Source organism: Kogia breviceps, chromosome 11, assembly GCF_026419965.1.
Source record: "Kogia breviceps isolate mKogBre1 chromosome 11, mKogBre1 haplotype 1, whole genome shotgun sequence".
In the NCBI taxonomy this organism is placed as follows: Eukaryota; Metazoa; Chordata; class Mammalia; order Artiodactyla; family Physeteridae; genus Kogia; species Kogia breviceps.
Window position 1 is genome coordinate 45,870,220 of NC_081320.1, and position 18,964 is coordinate 45,889,183.

The 18,964-nt window shown below is 35.9% G+C and overlaps 1 protein-coding gene across 1 annotated transcript in view; it reads left to right on the forward strand.

The window, feature by feature from the left end:
• Positions 1-18,964, forward strand: part of PPP3R1 (protein phosphatase 3 regulatory subunit B, alpha) — a 60,402-nt gene that overhangs the window by 16,058 nt on the left and 25,380 nt on the right. The window contains exon 2 of the mRNA XM_059079967.2: positions 17,880-17,919. Within this exon, the coding sequence (XP_058935950.1) occupies positions 17,880-17,919 (40 nt within the window). The remainder of the gene's footprint in view (positions 1-17,879; positions 17,920-18,964) is intronic.

The following is an 18,964-nucleotide window of genomic DNA, read 5'->3' on the forward strand; positions in this document are numbered from 1 at the left end:
CTTAAAGCTATTATTTAAAAAAACCCTGACAAGGCTGTAGTAATCAAAACAGTATGGTGTTGGCATAAAAACAGACACATAGATCAATGGAACAGAATAGAGAGCCCGGAAATAAACCTATGCATCCATGGTCAATAAATTTATGGCAGAGGAACCAAGAATATAAAATGGGTGAAAGGACAGTCTCTTCAATAAATGGTGTTGGGAAAACTGGACCACTATCTTACACCATACACAAAAATCAACTCAGAATTGTTTAAAGACTTGAACATAAAGCCTGAAACCATAAAATTCCCAGAAGAAAACATAGGCAATAAGCTCCTTGACATCAGTCTTGGCCATGATTTTTTTTGTTATGACACCAAAAGCAAAGGCAACAAAAACAAAAATAAACAAGTGGGACTACTAAACTTCTGCACAGCAAAGGAAACCATCAACAAAATGAAGGAGACCTACCAAATGGGAGAAAATATTTGCAAATTATGTATCCAATAAGGAGTTAATATCCAAAATATATAAAGAACTCATACAACTCAATAGCATAAAAACAGTCTGATTGAAAAATGGGCAGAGAATCTAAATAGACATTTTCCCAAAGAAGACGTTTCCCAAAGCCAACAGGTACCTGTTAGAATGACTGTTTGCAAAAAGACAAGAGATACAAGTGTTGACAAGGATATGGAGAAAAAGGGACCCTTGTGCACTGTTGGTAGGAATGTAAATTGTTACAGCCACTATGGAAAACAGTATGGAGTTTCCTTAATAAATTAAAAATAGAACTACTGTATGATCCAGCAATCCCACTTCTATGTATTTACTCAAAAGAAATGAAAAAACTAATTCAAAAAGATACATGCATCCCCATCCATTGTAGCATTTACAGTAGTCAAGACATGGAAGCAATCTAAGTGTCCATGGATGGATGGGTGAAGAAATTGTGGTATATATATTTGTATATGCAATGGAATATTAGCCATAAAAAAGAAGGAAGTCTTGCCATTTTCAACATTATGGACAGACCCTGAGGGCATTTTACTAAATGAAATAAGAGAAAAACAAATACTGTATCTCACTTACATGTGGAATCTTAGAAACAGAAACAAAAGTCCAAAACCAAACTTACCCATAACAGGTAACAGTTGGTGTTTGCCAGAGGCAAGGGGTGGTGGGTGGGGGAAATGGGTAAAGTTGTCAAAAGGTACAAACTTCCAGGTATAAAATAAACAACTCATGGGGATGTAATATACAGCATGGCAACTATAGTTAACACTGTGTTGCATATTTAAAAGTTGCTGGGAGAGTAGATCTTAAAAGTTCCCATTATAAGAAAATAAAATTATTAACTGTGTATGGTGTTGGGTGTTAACTAGACTTATTGTGGTGATCATTTTGCAGCATATACAAATATCAAATCATTGTGTTATACACCTGAAACTAATATAATGTTATATGTCAATTACTTATATCTCAATTAAAAAAAAATACTTGAGGTGGTAGGCCTGATTTGGCTGCCTAACAGATTATTACTTCTAATTTCTCCTGCGAAGTCATTTCTTCTATCTGCCTGAACCTTCCTTATTTCTTCTCATTGTTATCATCTAACATCTTTCTGGATACTACAGTTTTTCATTCAGAATTTAAGTACCTGTGTCATATTGTCCCTCTAGGTTCCACTATCACTTTGTCTTCATGTACACCCTTGGCTTTAGCAACATTAACCTTCTCCATAACCCCATACACTTTCTGTCTACTAAAACTATATCCTATGGCCATAGGCAGGGTGGTCTCTTACCATAATCCAGAACTCTTCCACAGCTAGGACTTTATTTCCTCTGTTTTGAGATTATTTTCTCAATTATAATTATTGAAAATGCTATGACTTCAGAGTTTTCTGTTTTGGGATTGTGTGTGTTTTTAAATTAAAATATAGTACCAAATTAGTACTGTTCTCTACAAGAAGTTGTTGGGACAGTTTGTTTCCATGTAAAGTATTCCATCCCTTTACTCCTCCTCTTCTCAGCTGTCTCCACCTATCTCACACCCTCTCATTGTCATGTTTCTGTGATTGTTACTGCTGTGTTAGATATATGAACAACACATTTTTAAATGGCTATGTGTGAGTTGTCAGCAACAAGCCACTTGAATTTAAGTGTTCTAAGTTGCGATGAAAAGTTTCACTAACTTCTCTTGTATAATACAGAAAGGGTGTGGCTTTATGATATATTGGTAAGAATACTATGGGAATTATATTAGCTTGAGTTCAAATTTGATCTCTACAACTACCAACCGTGTGACCTGTTTAACCTTGACATCCCATTTACCCAGAAGATTGTTCGGAGGATAAATGAGAAGGTATATAAAGTCTCTAACAGAGTACCCAGCACATAATATACTTCTTTCTTTTTGTATTCTGTAATGTTAACTTTCCTTTTTCCATCCATGTTTATTATGTTCACAAAGCTAACTTTTAAAGATTGTTTTCTAGATCCATCAGTTTTTACCTTTAAAAAAATCCATTAGAACTCGACAGAGTAACAGCATTTATTGTATTGCATGTTTAGTTAGTTAGTTTGTTTGTTTGTTTTCATGGAAAGGTATTTTATCAGCAGTGTGTACATGTCAATCCCAATTGCAGGGACCTCCCTGGTGGTGCAGTGGTTAAGAATCTGCCTGCAGTTAGGTGCAGGATGTAATTCACACAGAGTCAAGAGTGTCAGAGGTTAGCTTTGTGAAGGACAAATCTAGTTACAGATAATACAGACTAGTAACAATTACAAGATAACTAAGATTGATTAACTCTTTCAGGCCAGTTTATGCTGCTTCCCTAGCCTGTTCACTATTCTCTTTATTTTCCTTGTTACCCAGGAGAGGAAAAACCTCATTTCTATTTTTTGTTGCAACAGGAGCATTCCTTCTTAGATAATGTTAAATGTGTAAGTTGTAACATGTAAAACATTTATAACAGTTTTTCTCAAAGTTTTGAAACACTATTAGCCAGGATCATAGTGCAATAAGATAGAATGTTATTCTATGAAAAACGTTGTGTGTGTGTAGAGTTAAGAAGCAGTTGTACGTTTATGATTTAATAAAACAATTCTAAAGGAAAAAAAAAAGTCTGCCCTGCCAATGCAGGGGACATGGGTTTGAGCCCTGGTCCAGGAAGAGCCCACATGCCATGGAGCAGCTAAGCCCGTGCGCCACAACTACTGAGCCCATGTGCCACAACTACTGAAGCCTGCACATTTAGAGCCCGTGTTCTGCAACAAGAGAAGCCACAGCAATGAGAAGCCGCACACCGCAATGAAGAGTAGTCCCTGCTCGCCACAACTAGAGAAAACCCATGCACAGCAACGAAGACCCAGTGCAGCCATACATACATATATACATACATACATAAAATTTTAAAAAAGAACCAAAGTTAAAAAAAAAAATCCTGGGCTTCCCTGGTGGCGCAGTGGTTGGGAGTGCGCCTGCCGATGCAGGGGACATGGGTTCGTGCCCCGGTCCGGGAAGATCTCACATGCCGCGGAGCGGCTGGGCTCGTGAGCCATGGCCGCAGAGCCTGCGCGTCCGGATCCTTTGCTCCGCAACGGGAGGGGCCACAGCAGTGAGAGGGCTGCGTACAGCAAAAAAAAAAAAATCCCAATTGCATGTTTAGTTTGAGCTAAAGTAGTTACTGAAATTTAGATTGGTACATTTAAAGTAGCTGAAGGATTTTAGAACTTCATGTAAATAGTCTTAATTTGAAGGAAAGTAATTTCATTGTTAGAATAAAACCGGATGAAGAGAGCCACCAATTAAGATCATTTTAGAGATAGTTTTGTAGGGCTAGTGTTGGTAATTACTCTTTGTGTAGCAATCTGCATAACTAAGAGTTGTTACTGAGCAAATTAAAGTTACACCTTGCCTTTTTTTAAAAAAAATATTTATTTATTTATGGCTGTGTTGGGTCTTCGTTGCTGCGCACGAGCTTTCTCTAGTTGCAGTGAGCAGGGGCTGCTCTTCGTTGTGGTGTGTGGGCTTTTCATGGCAGTGGCTTCTTGTTGCAGAGTGTGGGCTTTAGGCACGTGGGCTTCAGTAGTTGTGGTACATGGGCTTAGTTGTTCTGTGGCACGTGGGATATTCCTGGACCAGGGCTTGAACCTGTGTCCCCTGGGGTTCATTGGCAGGTGGATTCTTAACCACTGTGCCACCAGGGAAGTCCTACACCTTGCCTTTAATAGTCTGACTTATATAAAGTCTGAACCTACACCCCAAAATGGGAATAATTGTTATTTGTCTCCTCTGTGATTCTTAACTCCCTCTTAAAATTTTTCCTTGTATGCTTTCTAGAACAATATTAGAATATGATCCATAATAGAAACAAAATACTATATATGCTCTATTATAGTCTAAGAAAACATCATGGAATAATGTAGATTATGATAAAACCATAATGGAATATTAAATTATTAAAATAGATCCGTATTCTACTGATTCTCTTTCTGTATTTAATAATTTGCTTTATTCTTAGTGAATTTCTCATAATTTTTTAAGTGTTAGTATTCTCCTATTTTTTATTTCATATTCCCTTGTTTAATGGACTCTCCTTTTAGTGTTGCAGGCTATTATCTGTATGCTGATAATTTCCAAAATCGTATCTCTAGTCACGATCTTTCCCCTGAGCCCAGGTTCTGTACTTGCTGGATATAACTACCTGGATTTCCATAGCCCCTTTACAGTTTCAAAATTGTATGTTTGGGGGACTTGAGAATCTGCTGTGTTTATACTTTGATCATGCCTAGCATATTGTATGACACATGGATGGGCATTTCCCCCCTCCTCACTAATTGTTCTGTTAAAGGGTATAAATAGCAGGCTCTTTACGTGCAGAAAAATACTTCAGAATATTAATAAAGCAATATAAAAAAAGTTACAAATTCATATAGTAAAGCTATATTTATGTTCAGACAGCTCAGTAAAAGCATAATCTGGTGTGTTATGAATTAGTCATAGTGTAAAATAAGAGATAAATAAGTTAGACTGCATTAAAATTAAGAACTTTTCTTCATCAAGTGGTACCATTAACCATTCTCCACTAAAAGAATCTTGGGCTCCTTGGAGAAATAGCTGATTTCAGGACTGGGGCAGGGAAGGTACAATGTATGCTTGGAACATCTTGTGCCGGAAGGTTAGGAAGGCCCATAGAATGATGGGAATATATTAAAAGGACACAGGAACCAGCCTGAAGGGGAAGGTTCCCACTGGCCAAATGTGGGGCAATTTAAACATCAAATTAGATGATGATAAAAGATTATAACCCATTGAAATAAAATCCATTAAGTCCACACTGAAATACCTAAGTACATATAGATAGGGAGGGAAAAGAAATCTTTCCCTGCAGGAGGAAGCCAAGTAAAAAATGTTGAAGGAATGATGAAATTAGAAAACTACCACATGGCAATTGTATCAGTTACCTATTGCTTTGTAACAAATTACCCCAAAGTGCAATGGCTTAAAACAACACACATTATTTCACAGTTTCTCTGGGCTTAGCTGTGTTCTCTGCTTCATGGTCACTTGGAAGGCTGAAATGAAGGTATTAGCCTTGGGTTTGTGGTCTCATCTGAATGCTTGATTGGGGAAGGATCTACTTCCACACTCATTCGTTGGTTGTTGGCAGCATTCAGTTCTTTGTGGGCTGTTGGCTGGAGATCACCCTTAGTTTCTTGCTGTGTGAGCTTCATTAAAGTGTGCAAGCTGAGAAAGTTATAGAAAGACTTGTTGGCAAGATAGAAGTCACAGTCTTTTGTAACCTAATCACAAAATTGATGTCCCCTTGATATTGTCATACTCTGGTGGTTAAAGGCAAGTTACACAAGGGAAGAGAATTATACAAGGCTGTGAATATCAGGAGGTGGGAATCATCTTAGAGGCTGGCTATCCCAGCAGCCGTTATAATATAATTGATTCAGACAAGAATCATCAGTGGATGTTTAAAATGAGTGGATGAAAGTTTGAGGAGTAACTTGGATCTTTACATAGACTAAAAATATCTTCCCACAAGATGTACTAAATACAAAGAGGAAAGTATAACTTTATAATGGAGAAATCTGGCAGAGCTTATCTAAGTGATCAAAGTTAACATTACCAGTAATGAGAAAAACCAACATTATCTTTTTCCTGATATCTGAGAAGAACACATTACCACCTTTTTGGTATTTTACTAGAGGGGTATAATCTGAATCAAATCCTGAGGAAGCATTAGGTAAACCCTTTGAGGGACAGTCTACAGCATAACTGGCCAGTATTCTTTATAAATGTCAAAGTCATGAAAGATAAAAACAGACTGAAGAATTGTTCCAATTTAAAGTATGCTAAAGAGAGACATGACTATTGAATTTAATACATGATCCAAGATTTTTTTTTTCTATAAAGAATGTTATTCGGACATATTTATGTATTGTAGAATAATATAGAATATTATTATGGAACCGTAATAAAGTATTAGAACAAATAGAAAATAGATCCGTAGTCTGCTGGTTTTGTTGCTGTATTGGATTGCTTTCTTTTTCACTGGTGAATTTCTCTTTAAATGCTAATACTCTCAATTCACAAACTTTAAATATGATCTTTGGATTGGATCAGTAGTTTTCAGAGTGGTCCATGTATACCCGGGAAATCCCCAAGGCTCTTTCAAGGGGTCCATGAGGTCAAAATGTTTTCATTATAACACAAAAATAATATTTGTTTTATCCAGTCTGTTTACATTTGCACTGATGGTGCAAAAGCACTGGCTGGTAAAACTGCTGATACCTTAGCATGAATCAGAACAGTGACATTGTACTGTACCAGTAATCATTGTATTCACTGACATGCAATTGCAGTTTTAAAAAATACCAGTTTCACAATGTTCTTGGTAAAGCAGTAAAAAATATTAATTTTATCAAATCTAACCACTGTGTACATGTATCTTTAATACCCTATATGACAAAATGATATGTATAAATCATCACTTCTGCATGTGTAATTTATGATGGTTGTTTTAAGGAAAAACAAGCACTTAGGTGATTTGTAAGCTGAAGTAGCTATCTTTTTCGTAGAACACCAAAATTGCTTGAAAAAAACTGACAAAATCTGGTCATTCACACTTGAGTATTTGACAGACACGTTCTCAAAAATTAATAGTGAGGCTGTCATTTCAAGGAAAATTACTGACACATGAAACATGAAATATAGAAAACCTCAGCAAAGAAATAGAATATATAGAGAATAACCAAATGGCAATTTAGAACTGAAAAACAATAATTGATACAGTGATGCAGTGTGTAAACTCAACAGAACAGAGCAGTGTGTAAACTGATGCAGTGTGTAAACTCAACAGACAGAGGAAAGAATCAGTAAACTGGCAGATAGAGGAAAAGAAATTACCCAGTCTGAACAACAGAAAGAAAACAGACTGATAAAAATAATCTACAGAGCCTCAGGGAACTGTGGGACTATAAAAAAGATTTAACACTTGTGTCATTGGCTTCCTGAGAGAGGAAGAAAGAGGGCTTCTACCTCAAGAGCCAAAAAGAAAGAAAAATCTACCCAAAGGAAGGGAATAAAGATAAAAGTGAAATTGGAAACAGAAGAACAGTAAAGGAAATCAATGAAAGAACTGCTTCTTCAAAAAGATCAATAAGTTGACAAACTTCTAGCAAGACTGAGAGAAATTAAAGAAAAAACAAAGTATCAGTATCAGGAATGAAATAGAAGGTATTGGACTTCCCTGGTGGCGCAGTGGTTAAGAATCTGTCTGTCAGTGCAGGTGACATGGGTTTGAGCCCTGGTCCGAGAAGATCCCACATGCCACGGAGCACTAAGCCTGTGATTCACAACTACTGAGCCTGCGCTCTAGAGCCCGTGAGCCACAACTACTGAAGCCCACGTGCCTAGACCCTGTGCTCTGCAACTAGAGAAGCCACCACCATGAGAAGCCTGTGCACCGCAATGAAGAGTAGCCCCCGCTCGCCGCAGCTAGGGAAAGCCTGTGCACAGCAGCAAAGACCCAATGCAGCCAAAAAGTAATAATAATAAATAAATTTTTTTAAAAATGAAAGGTGTCACCTGCAGATATGAAAAAGATAATAAAGGGAATACTATGAACAACTCTACAAACATAAATTTGACAACTTTGATGTATGGACCAGTTTCTTGAAAAATACAGACCACCACATCTCACCCAATATGAATTAGGTAGTTTAACTAGCCCTATTGCCTTGATACAAAAAAAAATCCCAAGAAGAAAACTGTAGGTCAATATTACTATATCAGTGTAGATGCAAAAGTCCTTAATGAAATATAAGCAAACAGTTTTTAGCTCATTACAGGGATGGAACAGGGCTGCTTCACTATTTGAAAATCAACAAATACACTATATTAACATGCTAAAGAAGAAAAATTACATGATATCAGTTGATGAAGAAAAAGCATTTGATAAAATTCAGGACCCATTCATAATTTGAAAAAAAAACATTTAGGAAAAAGATACTTAGGGGGAACTAACTCAGTTGGATAAGAAACATTTATAAAAACCTACCTTATCCTTAATGGTATATTGGGAGAATCAAATTCTTAAAATTTCAGTTATTAAAAAACTTTAGATTTTTACTTTCCTTGATGCTCACTTTTATCTTTTAAGCATTTATATGCACTTCAGATAAGCAAGCAGTTACTCTTATTACTGAAATAATATTTATAGTTCACAAGGAGAGTCTATAACTAAATAAGACAATGCTGTCACTTCTTAAAGTCTGCTAGATAAAGAAGAATGTCTAAATATTCTGACAGCATGCCCTTTGAAAATATTCTAAACTTTACAGTATGCATCTGTAAAATTTATTTTTGTTTTCTCACATCTTGACACTTTAAGATCAAAGAAACTAAATGAAATGAGATAAAAGAGATCCAAAAATATTTTCTTCATTTCTTTGCCAGAAGATTACTTTAGAACATATTTCCATATTCTTACTGATTTTTATATACACCAAAATTGATAAACATAATAAATTTATTTTTTAAATGCTGAATAATATGGACTTGAGGAAAAAGTTAGAATCAGTCCAAATGTCTTTATTTGCTGAAAGACAAAGTTTGACAATTCACCACAAATCAGTTTTTTTCTAGGATAAAGTCAGACCATCTTAGTAACTTCTAAAACAGATATTCTTTATTCTCAGAAGTATAAGACAAGCATTAAATCTTTTTTATAGTCCCACAGTTTCCTGAGTCTCTATAGATTATTTTTTTCAGTCTTTTTTTCTTTCTGTTCAGACTGGGTAGTTTGTTTTCCTCCATCTGCCAGTTTACTGACTCTTTCCTCTGTCAGCTCTATTCTGTTGAGTTTACTCACTGCGTTACTGTATCAATTATTGTTTTTCAGTTCTAAAATTGCTATTTGGTTCTTTTTTATATCTTTTATTTCTTTGCTGAGGTTTTCTATATTTCATGTTTCATGTGTCAGTTATTTTCTTCAAAGTGACAGGCTCACTGTTCAACACATTGATGCTTAAAATTCCACTTAAACCAAGTTCCTTAAGGCTATGTAGATTTTTACATGCACCTGTAAAACTCTTCCTTCAATAAATTTAGGATAATGTTAAATCTGGCTAGGGATATAAAAAGATAATAAGAGATTGTTGCCATCCTGGACTTCATAATATGAGAAAGGGACTAAATAACAGATGAAAAAAATTATAAGGGTCAAGATTACTAATAGTTTCTGGTTCCTCATGATACTAAAAGATAATCTGAAAAATATATAATTTGCTATCTTGAAATGCATATGTGTCTTGTAAAAATAAAGATCCCATATGGTTTGGAATAATAGCATGACAGGAAACTATATTATTATTTTTTAAGAAGTGATAAGATTTTTATCTTAACTAGAGACTTAATTTATGTGTTATGAAGCAATTCCATTATACCTGGGACTCCTTATTAAGTTTTAAAAATCAGCTTTATTGAGGTATAACTTGCCATATAATAAAGTTGACCAATGTCATGTGTACGGTTATTGTGTCCTGGTAAATGTATATAGTTTTTTCAGCATCACCACAGTCAAGATGTAGAACATTTCTGTTAGCCTCAAATTGGTACCCCATTGCATTCACCCTCCGATCCGTGGCAACCCCTGATCTTTCAGTAACTATAGTTTGCTTTTTCTAGGCTTTATAAATGGAATCATACTGCATGTAACCTTTTGTATCTGAGTTCTTTTAACATAACTTTTGAGAATTATCTGTGTTATGTGTATCAGTAGTCTTTGCCTGTTCATTAGTGAGTAGCACCCCATTGTTTGGATACACGGCAGTATTATCTATTTGACAGCTGATGGACATTTAGGTTGTGTCTTGTTTAGGCTGTTAACAATAAAGCTTCTATGGACACACGAGTACAAGTCTTTGTGTGGCCATGTTTTCATTTTAGTTCCCACCAGCAATGTATGAGTTTCATTTTTAGTTGACGCTTGATATGTCAACATTTTCCTTTTAGCTACATGTACTGTATGTCTGGGTGTTAGTTATCTGTTGCTGAGTAACAAATTACCAAAAACGTAGTAGCTTAAAACAGCACCTATTTGTTGTTTCATAGTTCTGTAGGTCAGAAATTTAGCATGGGGTCTTCAGGGATCACAGGGCTGAAATCCAGACTGAATTCTCATCTGGGGGTTTTGAGGAAGATTCTGTTTCCAAGCTTTTTTACGTTATTGGCAGAATTCAGTTCTTTGCCGTTGTAGGATTGAGATCTTTGTTTCCTTGCTCACTGTCAGCTGGAGGCCACTCTCAGCTCTTAGAGGCTCACTCCATCTCCCTGGTGTTGAATTCTTAGGCTTTGAATCTCTGACTTTCCCTCTCTTTAAAAGGCTCTTATGACTAGAACAGATCCACCTGAATAATCTTATCCTAAGGTCAATTGTTTTGGAACCTTAGTTACATATACAAAATCACTTTGCAGCAGTACCTAGATTAGTGTTTGAATAACTGGGAGATGTTTGTATACCAGAGGCTGGAAATTTCAGGACATCCTGGTATTCTGCACAGCACACAACCATTTGTTCTACATTTTCAGTAACACTTGGTATCTTTGTTTTTAAATTTTAACCACACACACACATACACACACTAGTTGCACATATAGTGGTATCACACTGTAGTTTAAACTTGCATTTCTCTAATATCTAATGGTGTGAAATATCTTTTCATGTGCTTATTTGTTATGTATATATCTTGTTGTAAAATATCTATTCAGATCTTTGGGTTTTTTTTTTTCTTTTGTATACTGCTATCCATTTGTTTTAGCATTACTTGTTGCAGAGGTTTTCCCCCATTGAATTACCTGGACATCTTTGTCAGATATCACTTGACTCTGTGTGTTTATGTATTTTTTTTTTCATTTTATTCTGCTCCATTGAACTTTTATGTCTACTCTTATACCACTGTCACTCCGTTGATGACTTTAGATCTATAATACTTCAAGTGAGAGAGTTTTAAGTCCTTCAACATTGTTCTTTTTCAGATTGTTTGCTGTTTATATCCTTTGCATTTCCATGTACATTTTAGAATCAGTGTATTGACTTCTATAAAATATTTTACTGGGATTTTAATTGGGATTGTTTTTTATCTGTTAATCAGTATGGGAAGAATTGTCATCTTAATGAGTCTTCTGATCTATGCACATAATAATAGCTTTCTGTTTTTTTAGATCATCTTGAATTTCTCTGAGTTATGTTTCATGGTCTTCATTGTACAATCCTTGCACATATTTTACTATATATTTTGTATTTTTGATGATTTTCTAAGTGAACGTGATCCTGATTTCATTTTTCATTGCTTGCAGAATGTAGAAATACATTCGATTTTATATATTGACCTTGTATCCTGTGACCTTGTTTCATTTATTTATTAGTTCTGATAGCTTTTTTGTAGTTTGTCTAGGATTTGTCTACATGTACAATGATGTCATTTACAAGTAAAGGCAGTTTAACTCCCTCTTTCTAATCTGTATGTCTTTTATTTCTTTTGTCTGGCCTTATTGCACTGGTGCAGATAACTTTATGTTGTTCCTGATCTTGGGGAGAAGGCATTCCTTCGTGATATTAAGTATGATGTTAGCTGTAGGCTTTTTGTAGATAGCCTTTATAGACTGAGGAAGATTCTTAGTTTACTGAGTTCTTGTTTTGTTGCCAAGAGGTATTTAAATATGTCAGATGCTTTTATTCTATCTGTTGAGATGACCATAGGTATGGTATTTTTTGTTATGTTAGTATAGTGAACCATGTTAATTTTGAATATTAAACCAACCTTGCATTACTGGGATAATCCTCAGTTGGTCATGATTTTTATTCTTTAAAATTTTTTTCTGGATTTAATTTCATCAAATATTGTTAAGGATTTTTTTATCCACGGTCATGAAGAAATGTTGGAGTGTAGTTTTCTTTTTTGTAATGTCACTGTCTGATTTTGCTGTAAGGGTAAACTGGCCTCATAAAATGAGTTAAGAACTATTCCTTCCCCTTCTGCTTTCTGAATGAACTTGTATAGGATTGGTATGTTTTTCAGATTTAGAATATATGATAGCATTGACCAGTGAAGCCATCAAGTCTTTAATTTTCTTTGTTAAGAAGGTTTTGTGTGTTTTTTTTAACTCAAATTCAGTTTATTTTAATAGCAATAGAGCTGTTCAACTTTATTTTTTTCTTGAGTCAGTTTTGGTAGATTTTATTTTTCAAGAAACTTGTCCGTTTCATCTAAGTTATAAAATTTATTTTCATACTTTTTTTGAATATCCATTTATTTTTCTTTTAATGTCTGTAGAATCTCTAGTGATTTGCCTGGGGTGTTAGTTATTGACCTTTTCCAAAAAATGAGTTTTGGTTTTACTGATTTTTCTTTCTGTTTGTCCATTTTCTAGTTCATTAATTTCTGCTGTTTTTCTTTTTCCCCTTGCCTTGGGTTTAATTTATTCTTTTTCTAGCTTTTTAAGGTGGGAACAGATCATTGTGTTTTGGACTTCCCTTGTAATAGTGTTTTCCTCAAAGACTGCTTAACCTGCAAACTTTAAATTCTGATAGTTTCAGTTTTTACTCTGTTCAGAATATTTTCTGATTTCTCTCATCATTTCTTCTGTGACTCATGGGTTATTTAGAATTGTGTTGTTCATTTTCAGATATTTGGATGTTTCTAAATACCTCTCTTGCTTAATTCCATTGTAAGGAAAAAAATATATTCTGTATGATTTCAAACCTTTAAAGTTTATTGAGACTTTTTTTGAGGCTCAGAATAATGTCTGTCTTCGTGAATGTTTGTGTGCAGTAGAAAAGAATATTTTGTTGTTTTAGGACATCGTGGTTGATAATGTGTTGTTCTGATCTTCCACAACTTATTTTTTCCTTTGATCTACTTATTTTCTGTTATTTACTGTGAGAGAAATGTTAAAGTCTCCAAATATGACTGTCTATTTAACTTTCAGTTCTCTCTATTTGACACATTTAATTTTGAAGCCCTGTTATTAAGTATATACAGTTGGCCCTTGAGCAACAGATGTTTGAACTGTGTGAGTCCACTAATACAGGGATTTTTTTCAATAAATACTGTAGTATCGATACTACATGATCCAAGTGAATCCATGGATTTGGGTATATGCCAGGGTCCTGGAACCCATCCCCTGTAGATACTGAGGGATAACTATATATGAAAGCGTTCTGGGACCCAGTTACAATGTATTTTTCCCTACACATCCACAGAATTCTCAGATAGCAGCTGGGTGTCCTACAATTCAACTCAATTCTGACACTATCTAGAGATAGCATCAGCTTCCTTGGTTTAAGGGCTCAGTCCTACAAGACTGCCCCTCCCCCCCCTCCTTTAGATGCAAATTGCAAGTCCAGGTTGTTACCTGAAGTTCTGACCAACTGGTTATAGATTGGAGGTTCCAACAACCCCCCGCCCCCTTGAGTTTGAATAATTTGCTAGTGCCACTCAGAACTCAGAGAAACATTTTACTTCCTAGATCACTGACATATTATAAAAGGAGGTAACTCAGGAATAGCCAGATGGAAGAAATGTCTAGGGCAAGGTACATGGGAAGGGGTGTGGAGCTTCCATGCCCTCTCCAGGTGCTCCAGTCTCCCTTCATCTCCACATGCCCTCCAACCAAGAAGCTCTCCAACCCATCCTTTTGGTTTTTCTGGAGGCTTCATTAGCACTTACCAGTGGTGATTGAGCTCAGTCTCCAGCTCAGCTTAAATCATTGGCGAATGGTTTAACCACCAGCCTACCTCTCTTCCCTAGAGATTGGAAGGTGGGACTGGAAGGTCCAACCTCTAATCACATGATTGGTTCTCCTGGCCACCAACCCCTACCTTTAGCCCTTACGCTGTAGTCACCTCATTAACATAACAAAAGAAATCTTTATAGCTCTTGACACTTGAGACATTCTAAGGAGCTCTTGTGCTAGAAATGAATGAGGACCCAAGGATATTTCTCATTATATATCACAATATATTTAGGATTGTTACATCTTCCTAATGAATTGACTCTTAAGGTTATGAAATAGTCCTCTTTATCCCTGGTAATATTCCTTGTTCTGAAGTCTACATTGTCCAGTATTCCTAGCCACTGTATCTCTCTTTTGATTATTACTTGTTTGATATATCTCCTCCTGTCTTTTTAGTTTCAACCTATCTGTAAAGAAGACTTCGTGTAGATAGTACATAGTTGTATCTTCTTTGAATTGGAGTTATTAGACCATTTGCACTGAATGTAATTAATGTAATTCTCAAAATGCTTATATTTAAATCTACCATCTTGCTAGTTACTTTGTATTTTTTTTCTCATTTGATTTTTGATCCTTGCTTCCTATTTATCTGCCTTTCTTTGGAGTATTTTTATGATTCATTTTTATGAATGTATGTATGTATGTATTGCTCTAGGGTTTACAATATTCATCTTCAACATCATGCTCTACTTTCAAATAATGTTGTAATGTTTCCCTCACATTGTAAGATCTTGACAAACATATCAATATTTCTATCTTACATTTGTTCTGTTTTTGTCAAACCTTTTACTTCTACACGTTATATACCCTACAGTTTGTTATGTTTGTGTTAAATAGTCAATTATATTTTAAAATGAGGAAAATGTCTTTTTTTTTTTTTTTTGTGGTACGCGGGCCTCTCACTGTTGTGGCCTTCCCCTTGGCGGAGCACAGGTTACGGACGCGCAGGCCCAGCTGCCATGGCTCACGGGCCCAGCCGCTCCGCGGCACGTGGGATCCTCCCGGACCAGGGCACGAACCCGCGTCCCCTGCATCGGCAGGCGGACTCTCAACCCCTGCGCCACCAGGGAAGCCCCAATGTCTTTTTTTTTTTTTAAAGGAAAATGTCTTTTATATTTACCTACATATTTACCATTTCTGGTAATCTTCATCCCTTGGTCTAGATCCAGATTTCCATCTAGTATCATTTTTCTTCTGCCTGAAGAATTTTCTTCTGAAATTCTTATAGTGCATGTGTATTACAGCCTAATTATTTTAGTTTTTGGTTATCTGGGAAAAACATTTTACCTTAATATTTGAAAGATTTTTTTCTGGGTATAAAATTAGACAGGTTAAGGTTGAAATAAGTTTAGGAGAGAGATGAGGCATTCAGTGTTGATGGAAAAGCCCTAAAGCCCAAGCCAGACTGGTCCTTGGGTCTTGTGGATGTTAGCTAGCAGGGAGTGATACATGTAGAGGATAGATGGTATCATTTATAAAGAATTGATAACACTGTTAAAGGTCAGTGGTCGGAAGAAACAAGGACCTGGTTTCAAAGTCCTCCCTGAAAGTACACATAACCCTTTTGCCCTCACTTATTAAACAGTTAGAACATTATTAAAAAACAAACAAACGAACCTCACAGCGACAATCTAGGGATCATTATACTTTTTGTTTTGTTTGGTTTGGTTTTGCGGTACGCGCGGGCCTCTCACTGTTGTGGCCTCTCCCGTTGCGGAGCACAGGCTCCGGACGCTCAGGCTCATGACCATGGCTCACGGGCCCAGCCGCTCTGCGGCATATGAGATCTTCCCGGACCGGGGCATGGACCCGTATCCCCTGCATTGGCAGGCGGACTCTCAACCACTGCGCCACCAGGGAAGCCCATCATTATACTTTGAGAGCCTCATAAGAAACATACTTAATTGTAGTAGACTGGAATAATATTTTTTAAAGGGTATTAAAAAAATCTAGACATGAAAGAATATGTGAGACAGTAAAAGATAGGAATCATGGTAAGAATCTTAAGGTCAATTAAGTAAGGTGCAAAATAAGTAGAGCTCCATCTCTGCTAATTAATAATGTCATTTTTATTAATGTTTGCTACTGTCTCTATTTTAATATATATTTGATATTTAAAGTGACCTAAAACTAGATTAACCAGTTAAATTATCTGCTATAATTTTCAAGGAAAAGACTAATTATTGTCAGCAAGATAAGAATTAAAGATGCTAATTAACTGATAAACTTTTCTCAGACCTTAAGTTTACTCAGAATAAGAGATACTTTTTTTTTTTTTTTTTTTTTTTTTTTTTTTTTTTTCCGGTATGCGGGCCCCTCACTGCCGTGGCCTCTCCCGTTGCGGAGCACAGGCTCCAGACGCGCAGGCTCAGCGGCCACGGCTCACGGGCCCAGCCGCTCCGCGGCACGTGGGATCCTCCCGGACCGGGGCACGAACCCGCGTCCCCTGCATCGGCAGGCGGACTCTCAAACACTGCGCCACCAGGGAAGCCCAAGAGATACTTTTAAGAGTTTAAAAGCTAGCCAACCACACTAAAATGGTACTTATTTCAGGCTGCACTCAATAACTTCTTAGGATACATAGGTATATTCAGATATCAATATTTAAATGTTAATCCCGTTGTACACTTGCTGCTAGGCAGGGTCAATATTAGATAGATGGGAAATAGGATGCATGGTATACTCAATTTATTGTTGATCTTTAAAAATTCAATTTGTATTACTTTAAATTCTGTAGACTTTTAAAAAGATTTTCTTCATGATTTTTACTTTGTGTGAGTCTGTTATACTTGGAATTTTTACAGTTTTAGATTTAGAACTACTTCTGGTTCCATTGCTAATCAAATGTTGTGGTCTTTCACCAGCTTACTTGACCTCCCTGGACCCAGTCATCAAGAATTTTAAATGTAGGCATTGGGTCAGGTCTGTAGTTTTTCTAGAGCACTTTTTTCCTTAAGTAAACTTTTTGTAAATTAGGAGTTCAGGTGAATTATATTGGAGTTTATCCATGAGATGAGACTTCTCATGAAAAGAAAAATTTGGAATTCAAGTGGCTGGCTGTCTTACATTGGACCTACCTTCCTATTAATATTTTTCTTATTTTTGTTGCATAGCGTACAGAAAATTCTGTTTCAATGCAGGTATAAAAGGATTTTTTGTTTTCTTAACAGCTTTGCAGTCTCAGTAAACTCTTCAATTAAATAGAAATGGCAGGAGAAGCTTTATTCTGAGCTCTACCCAAAAATGAGTTCATCCAGCAAGACAACTTAGAGCACTGACAGTCTGTAGTGTGTTAAAATTTGATATACAGTATGTTTAGGGTGTTAAAAATATTTAAAATAAATTTTAATCAAATGTTTGCAAAAGTCTTAAGTGACAGGGCCACAACTCAGGCCTGTTTGATGCAAGAGCTCTTTCTATCATACTGTATAATATTTTTATCAAAAATATTTATAGTTCTAGACACATTTGTTTATGGCTTATTTCCCAATGTTTTGTGACTCAGAATATTTAAGTTCAATCTTTTAAAGACATTTGTGCCAATCTTGTGACTAATTATTATTATTTTTTTCCTCCAGGGAAATGAGGCAAGTTATCCTTTGGAAATGTGCTCACACTGTAAGTCAAATATTCTTATTAAGAACTTCTTTTATTTTTACATTCTATATATGTATGTATGTAAATCTTATGCCTCTATAAATTTATATAGCAAAGTTAGTCCTTAACCATTTTAAATGGCAGTGAATTTGACTTAGAGTGTTTCTGAGTTACCAGAATAGGGAAAGATTTTTTTATAGACCTCTTTATTATTAGTATCTGCACTATGTTGTAATTACAAACTGACCTTCAAATCTCAGAGGCTTAACCCAACTGAAGTTTTTCTGATTAAGAGAGCTGCAAGTAAACAGTTAACTTACTTAACTTGTGGTTGTGTAAAATAAAGTGCTTATTGAAGGCAAAACTGATAGACTAAGGAGCTATCGTACAAGACATTTCTGGGGAGGATGAAAAGTATAAGAAGTGTGGGTGGGCTGGCTGTTTCTGACTATACTGGAGAACATAAAGAAAGAAAATGACAATCTTAGAAATTCTTGATTGAAGGATCAGAGGACCAGGGAGCTTAAATAAAAATCAAAAGGTCTCTTGTGTGGAAGTACAATGATTGGGGAAGAGGGAGATCATGAGAATTGGAATGGGGATGCTGGTAAATTTAGATATCTTCCTGAGGTCCCAGAATTCCCAAACTCTTCTGAACCTTCCTTGCCCTTTCTGCCATTGCTGTTTGATGAAGCTGGTCCTGCCTTGTTTGGAGACATCTTACTTTGCAATGAGATGTCTCTTCTTTTTTGTCTTATTAAAACCATTTCCCCATTGCTCATTGTTTCATTAGTCTCCTTTCTTTTCCCAGAACACTTGTCAGTTTCTTTCATTCTCATCAACACCTTTGCTTGCTTATGAGCTCTGGATAAATGCTCTTCCATCAGCTCTTTTCTTGAGCGGCTTCATCATCTTTCAGATCTCAGCATAAATGTCCCCTCTTTGGAGATGTTTTCTTGATTTCTCTGCTGTCTTCAGATTCTCTCCAACATGGGCAGTACCCTGTTTATTTTCTTTAGAGCAGTTACCATAAGCTTAAATTACTTGTTTATTAATCCATTTTATT